This window comes from Phaseolus vulgaris, chromosome 10, assembly GCF_051622355.1.
Source record: "Phaseolus vulgaris cultivar YP4 chromosome 10, ASM5162235v1, whole genome shotgun sequence".
Lineage (NCBI taxonomy): Eukaryota > Viridiplantae > Streptophyta > Magnoliopsida > Fabales > Fabaceae > Phaseolus > Phaseolus vulgaris.
This window is the reverse complement of record NC_143507.1, coordinates 5268156-5288800: the sequence shown is the minus strand read 5'-3', so window position 1 is coordinate 5288800 and position 20645 is coordinate 5268156. Positions and strand designations below refer to the sequence as shown.

At 37.5% G+C, this 20645-nt stretch overlaps 1 protein-coding gene across 1 annotated transcript; it reads left to right on the top strand.

Annotated features, from left to right (window-relative positions):
- Positions 1-16405: 16405 nt before the first annotated feature.
- LOC137818829 (GTP cyclohydrolase 1) lies at positions 16406-18713 on the top strand. The gene is made up of 2 exons (XM_068622452.2): positions 16406-16657; positions 17385-18713. The coding sequence occupies exons 1-2, from the start codon at positions 16444-16446 to the stop codon at positions 18548-18550; spliced, it is 1380 nt and encodes a 459-aa protein (XP_068478553.1). The 5' UTR covers positions 16406-16443; the 3' UTR covers positions 18551-18713.
- Positions 18714-20645: the final 1932 nt, after the last annotated feature.

The following is a 20645-nucleotide window of genomic DNA, read 5'->3' as shown; positions in this document are numbered from 1 at the left end:
AAGAAAGACAATTGGCTAACAAGAGATTATGTATGTTTACAAATTGATATGTTACAGCTACTGTGCTTGCTAAGAAAGATGTTAACTCTGAATATTCTACTCTAGGTTTAAGAAACTTTTCTCATGTCTTTTATTTACGTTTCTCATCACCTAAATAGGAGATGATGTGGGCTGATACAAGTCATTGGGCCCTAAAGCTCTATAGCCAAAATTAGACATGATAATACTAATAATCTATTAAATAACATAGTCTTTCATCCATGAAGGCTTCTTCTTCTGTCTGATGGGCTTGCTGTCTTGGGGGCCCAATACTCTATCATTTCCATCCGCTTGTGGAGACGCTTTGTCCTCAAAGTGGGTAGGGAAATCATTTTGGGTTGGGCTTGGACTTTGTGGGTTGGTGGTACTGCCATTAGGGTTACATGGGAGGGTAAAAGGAGTGTTCTGGAGTGTTGAATGGGGGAGGGGCTCGAGGTTAATATCCACGTGGCTAGGTAATGGTGGGTTGGTGGGATTGACATTATTAGGTGAGAGAATGAGTGGAGCATGCTGGATTGGTGAGTGGGAGAGTGGCTCGAGGTTAATATCCACGTGGCTAGGTAATGGTGGGTTGGTGGGATTGACATTATTAGGTGAGATAATGAGTGGAGCATGCTGGATTGGTGAGTGGGAGAGTGTCTCGAGGTGCTTTTCCATTTCCACATGCAACTTTTGACGTGGCGGCTGGTCATTGGGTAAGAGGGGTGGTGTGGCTAGAAAATTAGGTGAAAGGGGGGGTGTGGTAACGTTAATTTTGGTGGGCCGAGTAGGGTTGGCTATTGAATTAGGTGAAAGTTTCTCTGAGGTAACATTGATTGTTGTGGGCAGGGTTGGTGCGGCTACTGAAGTAGGTGAGAGGGAGTTTGAATTAGAGTTATGTTCAGTGGGCAGAGAGATGCGACTTGAGTTTGAGTTTGAGTTTGAAAAGTGCAAGGGTGGGGGTCCTTTGTAGACTCGAAGTAACGAAATGTGGAAGACGGGGTGGATCTTCGAAGTGGCTGGCAGTCGGAGTTCATACGCCACCGTGCCGATACAGCGCAGGATTTCAAACGGTCCAGAGTAGCACGACGCGAGCTTATGTGAAACGCGACGTTCCACGGATTGTTGTCGATACGGTTGGAGGCGGAGCCATACCCATTCGCCGACGTTGAAGGACACGTCCGAGCGGTGTCGGTCAGCGTTGTCCCGCATGCGTTGGCGTGTGCACTGGAGATGCTTCTTCAATTCGTGTAAGATGATGGTGTGTTGGTGGAGGAGCTCGGTCACGGTGGTCCCGGAGCGTGGGGTATGGAGCAAATCCAAAGTGGATGGTGGTGGACGGCCGTAAAGCGCCGTGAAGGGTGATGTGCCTATGGCTGAATGATGAGATGTGTTGTACCACAGTTCCGCAAGGTGAAGGAAGCGATACCACGAGGTCGGGTGGTCACTGGTAAAACAACGAAGGTATGCTTCTAAGCCTCTGTTTATCACTTCTATTTGGCCATCTGTCTGGGGGTGGTATGATGAACTGAACTTAAGGGTTGTGCCTTGTGCTTGAAACAGGGTTTTCCAGAAGTTGCTAATGAAAATGGGGTCTCGGTCAGACACAATGGATTTGGGAATCCCATGAAGGCGGCATATTTCGCTTGAGAATCGTCGTGCAATACTCTCAGCTGTGTAGTGGGTTGGAAGCGCAAGAAAGTGGGCGTATTTTGTGAGTCGGTCACAGATGACCCAAATGACGGTGTGACCCGCGGATGAAGGTAGGTGTGTAATAAAATCCATGGATAAGTCTTCCCACACTTGATCTGGTATTGGGAGAGGTTGTATTAACCCCTGAATTTTCTTTGGCAGGTACTTGTTGCGTTGACATAGAGAGCACTGTTGTATGAAGGTTTTAACGTCCCTTGTCCATCCTGGCCAGTAGAAGGACGCGGCCACTCGTGCCAATGTGGGTGTTAAACCTGAATGACCTACGGTGGGAGATTCATGGCATTCTCGGAGAACCTGTTGGCAAAAATTGTCGGCCTCTGGAAGAAAAATTTTGTTGCGAAAAAATAACAGTCCTTTGTGTGTGTGGAATAAGGATGGTGAAGGTTGGTTGTGAGTGTACTGTTGTATTACTTGGAGGCCGTCACTGGTGGCGAAGTAATGTTGGAGAGTTTGGAAGATGGTCGGCATGGGAGAAGAGATGGACAAAAACACTGATTTGGGTGTCGATTCTTGGCAGGAATGGGCATCAGCTACGACATTTGTTTTTCCAGGTTTGTATACTATCTTAAAATCATATCCTTGTAGTTTGGCAGTCCACTTTTGCTGTTCTGGGGTTTGGATTGTTTGGGATAACAGGGTGTTGAGGCTTTTTTGGTCAGTGAAAATGGTGAAATGTGTACCAAGTAAATACTGACGCCACTTTTTAATTGCTTCTGTAATTGCATGCATTTCTCGGACATAAACTGATGCGGATTGGAGGCGGGGACACATTTTTTTGCTGAAGAAAGCTATGGGATGGTTGGCTTGGCTGAGGACGGCCCCTACAGCTACAGCAAAGGCATTTGTTTCCACTGTGAAGGGTTGTTGGAAGTCTGGCAGGCGTAGTGTAGGAATTTTTGCCAAGTGTGCTTGTAATATTTGAAAGGCCTCTTGTGCCGCTGATGTCCATGTAAACTATTTGTGTTGTAATAAATCGGTGAGCGGAGAGGCGAGAGTGGCGTAGTGGTGAACGAATTTTCTATAAAAACCCGTGAGGCCGAGGAAAGCACGTAAATCCGTGAGTGAACGTGGCTGTGGCCAACTTGTGATTGCCTGAATTTTGTCTGGGTCTGGTGCGACACCTATAGATGAAATAAGGTGACCCAAATAGCTAACTTGGGTGGTAGCGAAACTGCATTTAGATAGCTTAGCAAAGAAATGATGTTGTGCCAATAATTGCAAAATAAGCTCTAAATGAGTTAGATGGTCCTGAAGTGTGGGACTGTAAATATCATCAAAAAAGACAAGAACAAACCGTCTAAGATAAGGCCTAAGTAGATCATTCATTGCTACTTGAAAAGTTGATGGTGCATTTGTCAAGCCGAAAGGCATCACTAGGAATTCATAGTGACCATCCATTGTTCTGAAAGCTGTTTTGTGAGTATCTGTGGGGGTGAGGCGAATTTGGTGGTATCCAGAGTATAAGTCAATCTTAGTGAAAACAGTAGCCGAACCCAATTCATCTAGCAATTCATCAATGGTGGGAATGGGGAAGCGGTCACGGATTGTGGCTGCATTTAAGGCTCTATAGTCTATACAAAAGCGCCATGTACCATCTTTTTTTTTTAATCAAAAGAACTGGGGAGGAGAAGGGGCTAGTGCTTGGTTTGATAATGCCTTCGTGAAGCATTGTTTGAATAAGGGTAGAGATGGTGGATTTTTGTGAGTGAGGGTAGCGATAAGGTTTAACATTAATGGGTGATGTGTGAGAGAGGAGTGGTATGTGGTGGTCATGGGGCCGTGGAGGTGGTAGGCCTCGAGGAATTTGAAAAATGGTTTGATGTTGAAGAAGGATGGATTGTATTGAAAATGGCAGAGAGAATAACGGAGAGGATGGTGTTTGTATGCTGATTTCTAGAGGGAGGGTGGAATCTGATGGTGTGTCAATGGATAAAAGATGGATGGATGCCATGGCTTTTGTGGAAAGGAGTTGGCAGAACTGATGATAGGTAGCTGGGGTTGGTGTGGTGGGTGTGCTGGCTTTTAGAGTGATTTGTTGGTTGAGATGGGTGAAGGCTATGCTGGGGATAGAGAAATCAGCTGTAATTGGGCCTAAAGTGCGCAACCAATCGATCCCTAAAACAACATCTGCTCCTTCTCTGGGAAGGAGGTAAAGAGGAATTGTGAAGGTAGTGTTTTGGAGAGCAATATTAACTGAGGGACAAATGCCCTGACACGTGATAAAAGCTCCATTTCCAACCATGACGGTAAATGGGGGACTGGGTGAGATGGGGAGGTGAAGGTGATGGGCAATGCGAGGCTGTAAAATATTGTGGGAGCTACCAGAGTCTATTAGGACTGTGACTGGGAGGTTGTTGATGAGACCCGTGAATTTAAGGGTTTGTGGGGAGAGGGTACCGTTTAGAGCATGTGGTGAAAGGTGGAAATGGATCATGTCATCTGTAGGTGTGAGTTGTAGGGTTTCTTCCGTGGAGGCCGAGGGATAGTCAGGATTGTCTAGGAGTAAAAGAAATCTGGAGCTAGAACATTTGTGGCCTAGGTAAAATTTTTCATCGCAGTTATAACATAAACCTAATGCTCTCCTTTCCTGAAGTTGTGCAGCTGTGAGACGTTTAATGGGTAAGGGAGGGGTGGGTGGTAGGTTATGGGGTACAGCAGGGTGATTGAGATTGGTTTGGGTAGTCGTGGTTGTTGGAGGAAGGTGTGGGTGACGTGAGTTGTTGGTGGTGTGGTGCTGAAAATTTGTAAGGTTTGGGGAACGAAAGGGTTTAGGTTTGGAGTCTCTGATTTTATCTTCGATGAGTTTGGCAAGACCAATAGCCTGGGAAATGGAATAGGGATTAAGTATAGCAAGTTCCCTTCGGATTTCGGGATGGAGGCCTGAAGTGAAACAATTCAGAATGGTTTCTGGGGACAACCCTTGGACACAGTTACATATTTTTTCAAAGCGTGCCTGGTATTCTGAAACCGAAGAATGTTGGTGTAGTTTGAATAGTTCAGCTTGGTGGTTGGTATAGGAAGAGGGGCCAAAACGTAGCTCTAAGGCACGGGTAAAAGAGGGCCAATCTGCAAGAAGGTTGTTCTGATGCATCCACTTAAACCAGCTAAGGGCATCCCCTTTCATGTGAAAGGGAACCATGGATAATCTTTGATCTGGGGGGAATTTGGTAGAATGTAAAATACTGTTCAGCTTGGAATAACCAATCCAAGGGGTCTGGTCCTTCAAAGAAGGCTAATTGTAGTTTTGGTGGTCGTATGGTGGGTGGAATATGTGGCTGGTCTTGTGTGGACATGTGATAAGTGTCTAATTTCAGTAATATTTCATATTAAAATATAGGCACTTATGAGGATTTATTGCTAATTTACATATAAAATAATCCCTAATTTATGAATTTATACCTTTTTACATGTGTGGGGAAAAAGTAGGAGGGAAATTAGAGGAAACCTGGTTTACCAAGGAGGTGAGTGTGGTTTGAAGGAACTCGTTGCTGGCCTCTATGTTGGTCTGCCTGGCTTCTGTGGTTTCCATTTGTGTTTGTATGGATGAAAGACGTTCTTGGATGGTGAGGAGAATGTCCTCAAGGTCCTTAGGTTGGCGTGAGGGAGGCATGGTGGAGAGCAATGAAAGCACCAATGATAGGTTACAGCTACTGTGCTTGCTAAGAAAGATGTTAACTCTGAATATTCTACTCTAGGTTTAAGAAACTTTTCTCATGTCTTTTATTTACGTTTCTCATCACCTACATAGGAGATGATGTGGGCTGATACAAGTCATTGGGCCCTAAAGCTCTATAGCCAAAATTAGACATGATAATACTAATAATCTATTAAATAACATAGTCTTTCATCCATGAAGGCTTCTTCTTCTGTCTGATGGGCTTGTTGTCTTGGGGGCCAATACTCTATCACAAATTCATAAGCAATTATGGAATTAAATGGGTTGCATGGGATGAAGCCCTTTGGGAGGTTGTTTTAGGAATTTTGTGTTTACAACCTATTCAAGTGAAACTAGAAGAGCCAATGTCCCAAATCAACAATGTTAAATTTTTTTTTATAAACAATGAATAAATTAAATTAAGACCGTATACATCAACCACATGGTTACTCCTCCATAGAACAAAACACTCAATATGTTGCTTAACTACGTAATACACACCCAAAAAGAATCACATAATTACAGCAGCACTTTGGCAACACCTACACCCAAAAAACAGTGTACACTTGAAGGTGGAGCAAAGTATGTAACTATACCCACTAGGAATAACAATCAAATGGTACACCACCATCACAGGAATTCAAAGGGTTGTGGCAGCAACCAGACCAACAACAACAATGATCAACAATGTTAAATATAATTGGTTTAATACAATACTCACATACGACCTACATGAAATAGGATCAATAGAATATACTATATCACTACGAACATTAAGCACTTGTATATCAATGAAAGTAACATACTGTTGGGACTTGAACTGGAATAGGATCATTACTTACCTCAAATGGATTTATTGACTTTGATGCTTATGGAAAACCTGGCATGGGCTGTAACAATTGAAAGAAATTTGAGATATGCCTCATACTATTGTACTAGCCAGTAGCAAAAGTTTAAGATAAAACTGAAACCTAATAAATTGAACTGTAACAATGCCACTGCACTATTATATTGCTAAATACTTATCACCTAGTTACATACAATGGAAGAAAACATTACCTGACTTTCACAACTTCAAAAATTCTTAAATGTTTTCCCTTAATTATATTGTAATTAAACTTACAGCAAATTGAATTTCAAGGAAATGCCCTTTCCCTTTATGAATATTGTAAACTATACTTCCAGCAAAAGAATATTTTGCTTCCTTTTCTGGATGCTTTGTTTTCTTTTCTATCATCTCAAACTTGTTGGATAAGAAATAATAAATCAAAAATAATTAACACGGTTTTTTTAACAAGAAAATTTTAGTTATGTCAATACCAAACATCATTTATAGGGTCTTTAATATTTTGTCAAAATTGGTGCTTTTTGTGGACATTGAGAATAGAGAAAGAAGATACTTGAGAAGTTAAAAATTATAAAGAAGAAAAAGACTTCAAAATCATTGAAAAAAATAAAGTTGGAGGTTGACAAATTATCCAAGAAGGTACTTAGTTTCACAATTTATATGGGCAATTTCACTATTAATTTATGTGGCGTAGGACTGTAGTACTTATTTTTCCTACTAATTAATGTCTTTAATTAATTGAAATGGGACAGGTTGTAGCTTTGGAGACTCATGCTTCCACAGGTGGGATTATATCAAAGTTAGATGTGAAGAATTTGATTAAAAATTTGATGAGAACATTGATTGCATCGGATGAAATTTATGATGTTTCCACAGGTGGGATTATACCAGACTTAGATGTGGAGAATTTGATTGAAAATTTAATGAGAACATTGATTGTATTGGATGAAATTTATGATGAAGGGGACTGAAATTGCAGATAAGAGAGTAGGTATTAACTCTTGATCTTCAAAACTGAAAATATATGTCAACTGATATTAAAAAATATTTGTCATTAACATTATATGTCTGGAAAAAAAGTATGCAATGCAAAGATTATGAGAGTTTAGAAACACATTGAGACTCTTATATGTTTAGGATGACAAGGCAAAATTTAATTCCCCTTAAAAATGATGAAAACATGATTAAGATGCATTTTTATGATGACTTTCAGAGGAGGCGGGGAAATCCTAAGAAGCAGCAACCAATGCAACATTTTGACTCATTAGTTGGTATTTTATTCTTACATTAATATTTTCTTTTGCATTAATTTGTGATTGGATGAACTTGTCGGTTATATTTTTCTTTTTTTTTTTCTTTCTAGGCATAACCATTTTTATAATGGAAGACCAAATAATGTCCACTTTTAGTCCACATTTAGTAGATGATCATGACCACCAGATTGAATTACGATATTTGTTCTCTTGACAGTTTACACTATGGTAATCTTTTGGGTACGGATAAATTGAAAAGGGTAACAAGTATAGGTAAATTTCATATTTTCTTTTATTAAACACTTTGTTGGTTTCTTGACGATTTTTTAACCTTTGTAGTGTGATTGGAATAGTCTTAGGTCATTCTACTAGATCCATATGATATGTTAATATAGGTTTTTTTTTATCGGCAAAAAAAGAATGAATAAAAAGAGATATTTCAGGGATATCTCAACCCTTATACAGAAACCTACCTTACACACACAGATCAGCTGCTCCTCTCAAGAGGAGAAGTTCCTAGAAAATATAACAGACCTCATACAGACCATTGGCTCAAGACACCAATCGGAGAAAGAAAAACAAGCGTCTCGCGCTTTACGCATTACCCATGACCACGCCTTAACCTGCGACATAGCAAAAATTTCAATATGGTCTACCCTGCCACTTTTAAACACCTTCCTATTCCTATGATTCCACAGTTCCCCTACCACAGCTATCCACACACCCCCCCAAACCTGATTCACGCTTTCCGTGACCCCACTCATCTGGAAGCTTAAAAAGTGATTCTTCGGATCCCTATGACTCACAGAGGTCATCCTCACCCACTCATGGCACTTTTCCCACACAAGCCAAGCCACCCTACATGTACAGAACAAGTGGGACGTAGTTTCCTCCTCCTCCCCACACAGGCTACAAATATTGGTGATTAGCCCTACCCCCCTCCTTGCCAGATTGGCTTTGGTTGCTATTTTGTCTTCCAATACCCTCCACGCCAAGAGATGAGCATAAGGTTGCGCCTTTAGCCTCCAAAAACCCAGATATACCTCTGTCTCCTCCCCCTGATATACGTCCCTGAGTATGTTGTATGCTGATTTAACCGTGATCCTCTTTGTCCTTGTATCATTCCATGCCCACCTATCCTCCTTGTCTGCCATCCCCATCTGACCTCCCAGAATATGCATCAGCTGACGCTCTAGACTCCGTTCCCATTCAAACATGTTTCTTCTCCATTCGATCTTCCATACCCACCCCAAGCTTTCAGACCACTCCCTAACCTGCCATAGCAACGAATCCTTGTTCGTACATGTGGAATGAAGCCTCGGGAATAACTCTTTTAAGGCTACACTGCTTGCCCAACTATCATCCCAGAACCTGATCTCCCTTCCATTCCCAACCTCCCACAAGATGTTGTCCTCAAAATTATCTTTCCAAATTTGTAAAGCCCAAACATCCTTCAAATCCCTCCACCAAAGAGAATCCAACCAGTTCTTTCTTTGCCTTTGTAAGTCCCTCCAACCTCCATATTTTGAATCCACCACCTCTGTCCACAAACCCTGCTTCTCTGAACCTAGGCGCCAAATCCATTTTCCTATCAATGCAATATTGAAACGCCTTATGTCGATCATACCAAGCCCCCCCCCCCTCTTCTTTTGGCGCACACACCTTGTCCCACGAGGCCCACACGATTCTCCTTCCTTCTGACCCCCAGCTCCACAAGAAATTCCTCTACAAACTAACAATTTCATTCGCCACCGTAACCGACATTTTATAAAGGGACATATAGAATAAAGGCAAAGCAGATAAACACCGACTTAATCAAGCAAAGTCTCCCAGCCATCGAGATAAACTTGCCCTTCCATCTGCCTAGTCTCCCCCTCACTCTTTCCACCACCTCTTCCCAAAACTTACTTCTTCTGTGATTTCCTCCTACAAGCATGCCCAGATATTTAAACGGAGTCTTCATCGTGGCGCAATTGAAGACCGTCGCGAACTGCTGTAACAAGAGGTTATTGCACCCTATCCCTCCAACACTGCTCTTCTGGAAATTAACCTTCAACCCGGCGCTAACTCAAAACATATAAGAATGGCCTTGATGACAAACACACTGTGAGTACTCGCTTTACATAGAAAAAACGTGTCATCCGCAAACTGCAACATATTTACCTTGGTGAGCCTACCTCCGATCTCCACACTCTCTAATAAATCCTTATCGACCGCCATCCTTACCACTCCAGCTAGACCTTCTGCCACAATGAGAAACAGAAAAGGTGCAAGCGGGTCTCCTTGCCTCACCCTCTTCCTGGGCTTAAACTCCTGAGTCGGACTCCCATTCACAAGCACAGACACGAATGAGGACTCAAGACACGCTCTAATCCAGCCGAACCATCTCCCACAGAAGCCTAATCTCTCCAGCATATAGAACAAGAATCTCAAATCAATTGAGTCGTATGCCTTCTCATAGTCAACCTTAAAGAAAATACAATTGCTCTTTCTCCTCTTAATATCCTCCAACACTTCATTTGCTACTAAGACACTATCCACAATCCCCCTACCTTCCAAGAACGCCGACTGTCTCACATCGATGACCTTGTGCAAAACTTTCTTCAACCTGCTTGACAGAATCTTTGCCACAATTTGTTAGAAAAGATGGCTTTAAACTAGAGGGGGGTGAATTGTTTAAAGGGATTTTCGCAAACTTTTCAAAGCTAGAATGAATTTATTTCAGAAACCAATTGATTCAGCAATTCAGTTAGCCAAAACAGCAAGCAAAACTGTAGAACTAGAAAAAACAATCGGTTGTTTCTTCGAAACAATCGGTTGTTTATACCAACAAACAACAAACAAACTGAAATTAAAGAGATAGAGACAGAGAGATTGTACACAGATGTTTATACTGGTTCACTCCAAACCAAAGCTACATCCAGTCTTCTCAGAAACCCTGAGGAAATCCACTAAGCAACCACACCTTGATCACTTACACAACAACCAAGAGAATGACCTTGAAAACCTCAAGAAACACACTCTCCTTGGCCAACACTAAGATTGCTGATCTTGAACACCTCAAGAACACACAGCCAATCTCAGCAAAACACACAAAACGAATTGTTCAGCAGTTTACAAAGATTACACTTGTTACAGATGAATATCTGAAATCAATACAAGTAGAATCCTATTCTAGCACCTTGATCAATCTCTAAACTCTTAAGCAATCTCAGAAATCTTTGAAAAACTCTTAGTTAAAAACTTTGTCTCAAGATTCTTGATACTTAAAGAAAGTTTTTCTGAATGTAGTCAAAGATATAGTTTGTTATCAAATCTTAACAAACTCTTAATTGCTTTTAAAACAGATTGGTCAAAGCATTTAATGAATGGAGCGTATTCAGTTAAAGCATTTAAAGCTCAGTCAAAGAAAACAGTTTTTCTGTTATGTTTACAAAACAAACAATCGATTGTTTCCTCGAATCAATCGGTTGTTTTGTTACTTAACAGATTTCACCATTCAAAAGCAGTTTTCAAACTTTCTCAAAACACCTAAGTGTAAACCATCGGTTGTTTCGACAAAACAATCGGTTGTTTCAACTTAGTTTGAAAAACATTTTACTTTGTTAAAGATTGACATGCTAATTGCTTTGAGATTTAATCTAAGGGTGGATTACAACATTAAACTACCCCAGAACAAAGCTTTAAACCAGCACAGCAGCATCAAGCAAAGCAGAGGCTTCAACATCCTTCAAAGGATTTGGATTCTTCAAAACATTGAACACCACTTGGTTCAACACAATTTTGTACATGCACCCGACCAAAGATATCGGCCTGAACTCGTTCAAGCAATGGGGATTTTCAACTTTAGGGATTAACGATATAAAAGAGGCATTCGTCCCCCTTGGCCATCTCCCTTCTTCCTCAAAATTATGCACTGCCCTAATGATGTCTGCCTTCATCTCCTCCCAACATAACTTGATAAAGCCAAAATTGAAGCCGTCAGGTCCCGGGCTTTTATCACTGCCACAGCTCCACACTGCCTCCTTTACCTCCTCATCAGAAATCCTTCCTACCAACCCGATATTGTCTTCTTCAGAGATCCTATTAAAACTTGCATTATCTAGCTTGACGCTCAAACGATCATCGCCAGAGAACCTCTCTTTGAAATACATTCGGACCTTGTCCTTCACCTCACCCTGATTTTCATACCACACACCATTGTCTCTCACCCCGTTGAACCCATTCCTTGCTCTTCTCCATTTTATAGTCGAGTGAAAATACTTTGTGTTCAAATCCCCCTGCTTCAGCCATTTGATGCGAGCCTTCTGCTGATAAATGGCCTCCTGACTAAGGTTATTACTTCTCAACTCTGCTAACAACCACTTCCTATCTTCCCTACCCACCTCATCCAACTCACTCTCGTCATCTTTTGCATCCAACTCATGTATCCTTTTTTGGATCTCATCCCCCTGCTGAAAGACATTGCCAAAAACCTCCCTGTTCCACTCTTTTAAATCAGCCTTCAACAATTTCAACTTTTCTTTGAACACAAATAAGCCTCCACCTTGAATTTCATAACTGAGCCATCTGTTACGAACAAACTCCCTGAACCTGTTATCTTTGTGCCAAACATCTAAACAGTGAAACGGTTTTGGCCCCCAGTCCACAGTGACCGTGTCTAATACTAGTGCACAATGATCCAACACCGCCCTGTCTAACACCCGGTATTTGCTGTCCGACCACCTATCCAACCACTCCCTCGACACTAAGAACCGGTCAATTCTACTCTTTATCAATCCGTTGGGTTTGTACCATGTAAACTTTCTACCCAACATTGGTAAGTCTATCAATTTAGAGCTTTCAATAAACTCGTTAAACCTTCTCATCTCGCTATTGTGATCGACGTTGCACCCCACATTCCTCCTCTCGCGTGGGCACCTGATGGAGTTAAAATCCCCTACCACACACCACACATTCGTATTAACCTCCCCCCATATAGCCTTTTTCTCTAACACTGAACCGGTGTTGTAGATGTTGACCACCACATTTTGTATCGGGTCTTCTAACCTCCATTCCCATGCGATGATGCTATAGTTACTCCCATTAAAGATAGTACTAAGATGAAAGCAACTTTTCCTCCACATCGTAATTACTCCTCCAGCATTATTCACATTCCCGTTCACAACCCACTCTATCTCATTTGAACCCCGCATTTTGAAAATCTCGTGCGACCCCAAATCCTTACACTTAATCTCTTGTAGACACACCATACCCGCTTGTTCTTTATGGATCAACTCCCTCAGATACTTCCTTTTGTGAGGACCCTCCACTCCCCTTATATTCATACTAATTACCTTCATCATCAGAAACACTGTTCTCCACTCTACTTACACTTTCCTTCCTAACTCCTGCCTTATCTCGAATCTGACACCTCTACAGAGGAAATACTTCAAGATAAAAGCACTAACTCTTCTAAAGGTAAGGGAAAACTGTATTAAAGTTCGTGCAAGAGGAGTCAAGATGACCTGAAACTAGGAAGCTACTCGGAGAAGAGCGGTTCTTGATAAAAATGATAAAGCAAAGCATGTAAAAACGGTGACTCTTCTGATGTATATTGATGCAAACTGCTTTAAAAATCAGTTCTGCATTAGAACTCAAATAATTGTTGGTAGTTATGTATTTTCGTTTCTAATAGAGCTAGTGTATGGTGTATTTGCATGTTATTGGAGACTTGTCTCTAGGAGGAAGGCAATTTGCCTTTTTTTTTTTTATCAGCAATGAATAAATAAAATTAAAGGGATACTTCAGGGGTATCCCAACCCATATACAGTGACCAGAAGTGGACTTCCTATTTCATCCACAAAAGAAACTCTCCTTTATGGTTGGAGCATAACAACCTTAAAGTGAGAGAACCATACCCCAAAATATAACCAACAGGTTACCTCATAGCATCATTCAGCTTTACCGAAACACCCAGAACCGAGGCCACCTACATTCACCTCGCCACACGACGAGTTACCCAACCCATATCAAAGGCAAATTGCCTTTGATATATATCATTTCTTCCATTTCAACTAACTTTTATATCTTCAACTAACTTAAACAATATAATTGCTTAAAAATTATATTTTATCAAAAAATAATCCTAATCACGGAGTTAATGAAACCAATTTTCTTTATCATTGATTAAAACTGTATTAGAAATTATATCGAGATACATTAATAATATATTTAATAAAAAAAAAAGTTTACTTTCAATCTTTAATTATGATCCAAATATCCAAATATGTTGCATAATAACATACCAACTTTTCAATGAATTATTCCTCTAATCAAAGTTTTATTATTAATTATTTAATTAATGTGATCAGTAGTAACTAACATCTTGGACCATACCCTACAAAAACTAAAAATCTACAACTCTCACCAGAAAATAGGTCAAAGGTGTTCATAGGCTAAGAGTGCATTAGATATAAAACCAAACATGACCTTAAGCTTTAGACACAGCAACATTAGAAAACACATATTCCATTAGTATATTTGCCCCAGCAAAATACCACAAATTCTACACCAACCACATAAAAAAACTTAGATATAAGAAACAAACGATGACTGGGAAGAGAATCAAAGTGAAAAAACAAAGAGTAAAAAGGTTGTTTGTACCAAAGGTTATTCTTAAATAGCTGAAAGCTCCTCTTGCTATTGGAACTTGAACAGCAAATAGTCTAAGTGGGTAGCATTCTCTTTTTCAGGTCTTTGAGGAGTTTTAATTCTTTGTGTAAAACTTTGAAATGAAGACATTATAATACATAAAAATCTAAACTAAACCAATTCATAAAATAAACCAATACATAAAAAAAAGTTTACTTTCAATCTTTAATTATGATCCAAATATCCAAATATGTTGCATAATAACATACCCAACTTTTCAATGAATTATTCCTCTAATCAAAGTTCTATTATTAATTATTTAGTTAATGTGATCAGTAGTAACTAAGATCTTGGACCATACACTACAAAAACTAAAAATCTACAACTCTCATCAGAAAATAGGTCAAAGGTGTTCATAGGGTAAGAGTGCATTAGATATGTTACGAAGTGGGCTTTAAGCTTATGGGTGGTCCGATAGCGGACCGATAGCGGGTGGCACGATAGGCCCAACACAAACACTTGCTAGGATAAGCTTGAAATGGCTCTGATACCATGTTACCAAGTGGACTTTAAGCCTAACTTAACCCCATAAAACCGGCTCATAGGATTGAGGTTTGCACCCACTTATATACAATGAAAGACTCTAATGTCGATGTGGGATCTCCAACAAGATATAAAACCAAACATGACCTTAAGCTTTAGACACAGCAACATTAGAAAACACATATTCCATTAGTATATTTGCCCCAGCAAAATACCCCACATATTCTCCTACACCAACCACATAAAAAACTTATAAGAAACAAGCGATGACTGGGAAGAGAATCAAAGTGACAAAACAAATAGTAAAAAGGTTGTTTGTACCAAAGGTTATTCTTAAATAGCTGAAAGCTCCTCTTGCTACTGGAACTTGAACAGCAAATAGTCTAAGTGGGTAGCATTCTCTTTTTCAGGTCTTTGAGGAGTTTTAATTCTTTGTGTAAAACTTTGAAATGAAGACATTATAATACATAAAAATCTAAAATAAACCAATTCATTTCCACACTCAATTGAGTGCATGCAGTGGGCAATAAGAATTAAACATAAATATTTGTGTTTATTATTCAACATCTTCTAGGTTTTAATAATAAGATGAATTAATTAGTAAATAATATATATTTCTTATATTAAATTATAATTATTTGGTATTAATATGAAATCGTGTTAATTACTTACTACACATATTTTCTACATTTATAATTTAGTGTTTATATTTTCTTTATGAAAAAATTATATTTATATAGTATTACGAAATCTTTGAAAAGTAAATAAAAAAAATTGAAGTGCAAGTGTAACAAACTAAATTAAGAATTGTATTTTTTTACAAGGAATTTTATAATTTCTATATAATTTTAGATTTAACTTCTTTTCTTACCTCTATTAAATATTATAACATTTTCGTTTTATATTAATGAATAATGAAGAGATAATTTTAAAACTCTCAACTAAACTTTAATTTGTCATAGTATTTTTGTTGGCATGTGTTTAATTATTTTAGAGGTGTCTTTTATATTAATGGCAAAGTATTACTAAAGTAATATCTAAACACTATTCTCCAAATTAAATAAATAAATTAAATATAAATTAATTTTTAGAGATAATAAAATAATAAATTATTATATTTACTAAATTAAATATTATTTTAAAGATAAAAAATTATTAATAAATAGTTTTTAAACTGATATCTAATTAGCTATCAAGAATTTAATTTTTAATTAATTAAATATTAATTTAAAAACTATTTATTAATAATATAACTATTTAAATATTAATATTTTTTTAGTTTTTAAAAAACTATATAATTTAATTAATATAATAGTTAATTATTGTTTTCTCTAAAAATTAATTTTTATTTAATTATTTTCTTATAATAAAATTTAATTTGAATTTTTCAATATAATAAATAAATAAATTGGAATCTATTATTAAATGTAATATTTATAACATTTAATGAATTTAAATTTTGCTTTGGTAATCACTTTAATTATTTATTATATTAAAACATTCAATGTACTATTTAATATATATTAAAAAACTGCATTAATATCATTAAGTTCAATATTTTTTTTCTACAAAATCTTAAAAAAAGAATCAAAAAAATAAAACATGATCTTATTTTGTACATGAACCATATCCTCAGCCACGTACATCTGTTTCCTTCCTTGTCACCACTGCACCATTTACATGTTTTTTCTCTATAAATAAGAAGCATGGCACATAGAGATAAACAAAAGAAGGTGCATTGCTGCATAAATCGTGTGAGTTTATATTTGTGTAGTGTTTGAATGGGGCATTTGGGTGAGAATGGTTTGAATTGTGAGCTTGGAAATGGAGTGAGCATGTGTGGTAATGAAGAGAGCTTTGAGAAAGAGAGCAATTCAAGTTCCATTCAATATGCTGTCAAAGTCCTGTTGATGGGTTTAGGAGAAGATATCAACAGAGAAGGCATTAGAAAGACACCACTTCGTGTTGCCAAAGCCCTTTCTGAAGGAACCAGAGGTGACTATCCATTACTGCTGTTTTATCTCATTTAAGCTAAAATTAAATTTTCTTTATTGTCTTCAACTATTTTCTTATATATATATATATATATATATATATGGTCATGAGTGAGAGATGGTGTATGAACCCTAAATCTGGGGTGGCATGTTTTCAGTTTTATAATATTGAAGATTTGATTCAAAATTCAATCATCACACAGATCTGTGGCCTTTGCTGCAAAGATTTGAGTGTGGCCTGTGGATCCAAGTTTAATCTTGTAGATTATGTTCTAGACATTCTCTTTGTAAACAAGGTACTATGAAAAAAAAAAAAATTGGTTGCATGAAAAAATTATATAATAAAAGATAAATTTATAACTGAATGATATAAAAAATTTATTAAAATAATATTATTATTGATTATTAAGATCTATTAAATATTGGTTGTCAAATATCAAGATGCTTATTTTATTTTTTTATATTTAATGTTCTAAACCCTAAAGCTGACATTTAATTTTACTGAATTGAATGATGTTATCATTTTATATGAAATTGAGAACTACTTTTGTTTACATTCACTTTATTATTAATAATAGTATTATTTTAATATTTTGCATACTATTTTATTACAAATATATTCTTTATTATTTATATATTTTTAAATCCATCACATATGAAATGAAGAATATATACAAATTTTTGAAGAGTATGTTAAGCACAAATATTGATAAGGGTGTTGTTAACAGGTTATACTCAAGGTGTTAAGGAAATTGTGGAAGATGCATTGTTCCCTGAAGCTTGTGTAGGCAATAGTGAAGTTGGTGATGCAGGTGGTGAAGTAGATGGACTTGTGATTGTGAGAAACCTTGACTTTTACTCCTATTGTGAGTCTTGCATGCTACCATTCTATTTCAAGTGTCATGTGGGTTATGTGCCTTCTGGCCAAAGGGTTTTAGGGTTAAGCAAGCTCTCTCGTGTCACCAATGTCTTTGCAAAGCAACTCCAAGAGCCTCAGCGTCTTGCAGATCAGGTCTGTTCTGCATTGCAGGAAGGAATCCAACCCAAAGGTGTTGCTGTTGTGCTTCAATGCAAACACCTTCCCTTTCCAGACATGGAATCAAACACTCTTCAATCACACCACAAAGGGGTGCAGGGGATACTGGTTTCTGCAGGCTCTGGTGCTTTTCAAAACAAAGATGCACTCATCTGGGATGACTTTCTTGGCCTCCTTAACTCTAGAGGTGTTGACAAGGATCAAATTCATGATAAAGGGTCATTGGACCAATGTTGGTGTCCTTCTTTGTCTTCTTCTAAAGTTTCAGTCAAGAATGAAGAAATCAACCCTCTTATGGTCACTGCAGTGGCTTCAATTCTTAAGTCCTTAGGTGAGGATCCAACTAGGAAGGAGTTACAAGGGACTCCTGGTAGGTACACAAAATGGCTGATGAACTTCCAATGCAGCAGCATTGAAAAGAAGCTGAAGGGTTTGGTTTGGAGTGGGACAAATGGTGCTTCTAGTGACAACAACACACTACACTCAGAGCTGAACTTGCCTTTCCTGTCACAATGTGAGCATCATTTGCTTCCATTTCATGGTGTTGTTCACATAGGATACTTCACTTCCCCAGGGTTTGAGATTGAGAAATCCCTTTTGCAGACAATAGTGCATTTCTTTGGGGTTAAGCTCCAGGTTCAAGAAAGGCTCACCAAGCAGATTGCAGAAACAGTTTCTTCATTGATTGGTGAAAATGTGGTGGTGGTGGTGGAAGCAAGTCACACATGTATGATGTCTCGGGGAATTGAGAAGTTTGGTAGTAATACTGCTACCATTGCTGCATTGGGACGTTTTTCAACTGATCTTGCTGCAAGAGCTATGTTCCTGAAGAGTATTCCAAGTGCTGAATCTCTTTAAGAGCATTGGTGATTATCTATAACTGTTTTTGGAAGTGTTTCTTAGTTGTTCTATTTTCGTGTTTCATGCATATTTATGGTTTGGCATCGTTTCTTGTTGTAATAACCCGTTACTACCATGTTAACGGAAAGTGAAATTTTTGAGTTGAGTTTGAATTCAAGTATTTTACCATCTTTTACTCGTTTTTAAACTTGAGTAATATTTTAGATTCGAGCTTTTTCTCTACTTTTTACATTCGACCATTGTTGAACTTCTTCAACAATTCAGTTCTTCAATTCAAATTGTCTCTACATGCCTTGATAATTATACCATGCACTTTACAATTCAGAATTTCTTTATTTTTTCTTTAACTTTCTAAAATTCTAAGGTTTCTTAATTGAATTAAATCACTGAATGATATTTTCTTTATAATTATTTTAAACATTTCATTTCAATCTCTTCACATGTAATTAAATTTACATGAGATTAGTATCAAGAAAACAGGTCTAGAGTTATGTAGTTGTATATATGTCTTGTAAAGTATGATTCAATTGAATATGGTAAATCAATTTATCTATATAATTAGAATATAATTGTTTAGAAATAACATAAATTTTATTTTGTGTTTACAAAAAAATATAAAAATAAATGAAATTTTTGTGTCTACAAATAAATCTAAAAATTAATGAAATTTAGTGAAATAATGTTCGTAAGAGTGATCAAATTAATATTTAAAATGACAAGATTATTAAATAAAAATTAATTTTAAAATAAAAAATAATTAGTTATTATTAATTTCAGTAATAATATTAAAATACAAACACTTATGATATTAATTGATAAAATAATCCTAAGCCAAACACCCCTGGGGATCTCGCCCAAGCGAGCACAATCTCACCCAAGAGAGATGAGTGACATTGAGCCTTTTTTCGTGCAACTCGCTCAGGCGAGCCCAATAACGCCCAAGTGATAAATCACTTAATTAGCAGGGTGCAAACAACATATAAAAGTAATTCTATGATTTTTTTTGGAATTTTTCAACGCAACATGGTCCAAGAAAAAAACTGTAGAAATTAGGGCGAATTTTCACAAATTTTGGTAGAGGATAACCTTGGTTTGCATAAATTTCTGAAAAATTCTCCCGAAATAGTTTTTTGTTGAAATTCCACGTAAGAATCTCGACTGAATTTGGGACAAACCGCGACAAATTTCACGTCTAGTAAAAATTTTAGACCAAAAGACTAGGGGAATAAAGCATAGTAAGTGTCAAACCGAGAGTACACAAAACTGGTTTTTCGAAAACAAAACGTTCTGGATTTTCATCCCTATATGTCATTTTTGTGATTTGTGTATGACCGTGCATACTTAGCAGGGTGCAAACAACATATAAAAGTACTTTTGTGAAATTTTTCGGAATTTTTCAACGCAATATGGTCCTAGAAAAATTGTCAAAAAGTCAGGCGAATTTTCACAAATTTTGGTAGAGGATAGCCTTGGTTTGCACAAAATTTCTGAAAAATTATTTGAAAATATTTTTTTGTTGAAATTCCACGTAAAAATATCAATTGAATTTGGGAGAAAACGCGATAAATTTCACATCAAACAGATGAGTCACCTAGGAAAAAAATCAAACAGTTTCACACACAAATGAACCTTCTTTTCAACCCTATCAGTGATGAATAAAAAAATTATTGCAAACCTTCTTGGACGAATTTGAGGCTAAAATATCAGTTTAAAACTCAATACACACAAAGACAAATCCTTGGTAAAAATTTCAGACCAAAAGGCCAGGGGAATAAGGAGTAGTAAGTTCCAGACCGAGAGTGAACAAAATCGGTTTTCCGAAAACAAAACGTCCTGGATTTTCTTCTCTGTATCTCCGTTTTATGATTTGTTTATGGACGTGCCTCCTTAGCAGGGTGCAAACAAGATATAAAACTACTTCTATGAATTTTTCAAAAAATTTCAACGCAGTATGGTCTGAGAAAACAATTGCAGACTGTAGGGCGAATTTTCACAATTTTGGTAGAGGATAGCCTTAGTTTGCACAAAATTTCTGAAAAATTCTTTGGGAATATTTTTTTGTTAAAATTCCACGTAAGAATCTCGACTGAAT

Bases quoted from the DNA above. Each gene is read 5' to 3' on its own strand.
- LOC137818829 (XM_068622452.2), top strand. From the start codon at position 16,444: ATGGGGCATTTGGGTGAGAATGGTTTGAATTGTGAGCTTGGAAATGGA. The intron at 16,658-17,384 runs GTGACTATCCAT...TGTTGTTAACAG, and splicing joins CCTTTCTGAAGGAACCAGAG to GTTATACTCAAGGTGTTAAG.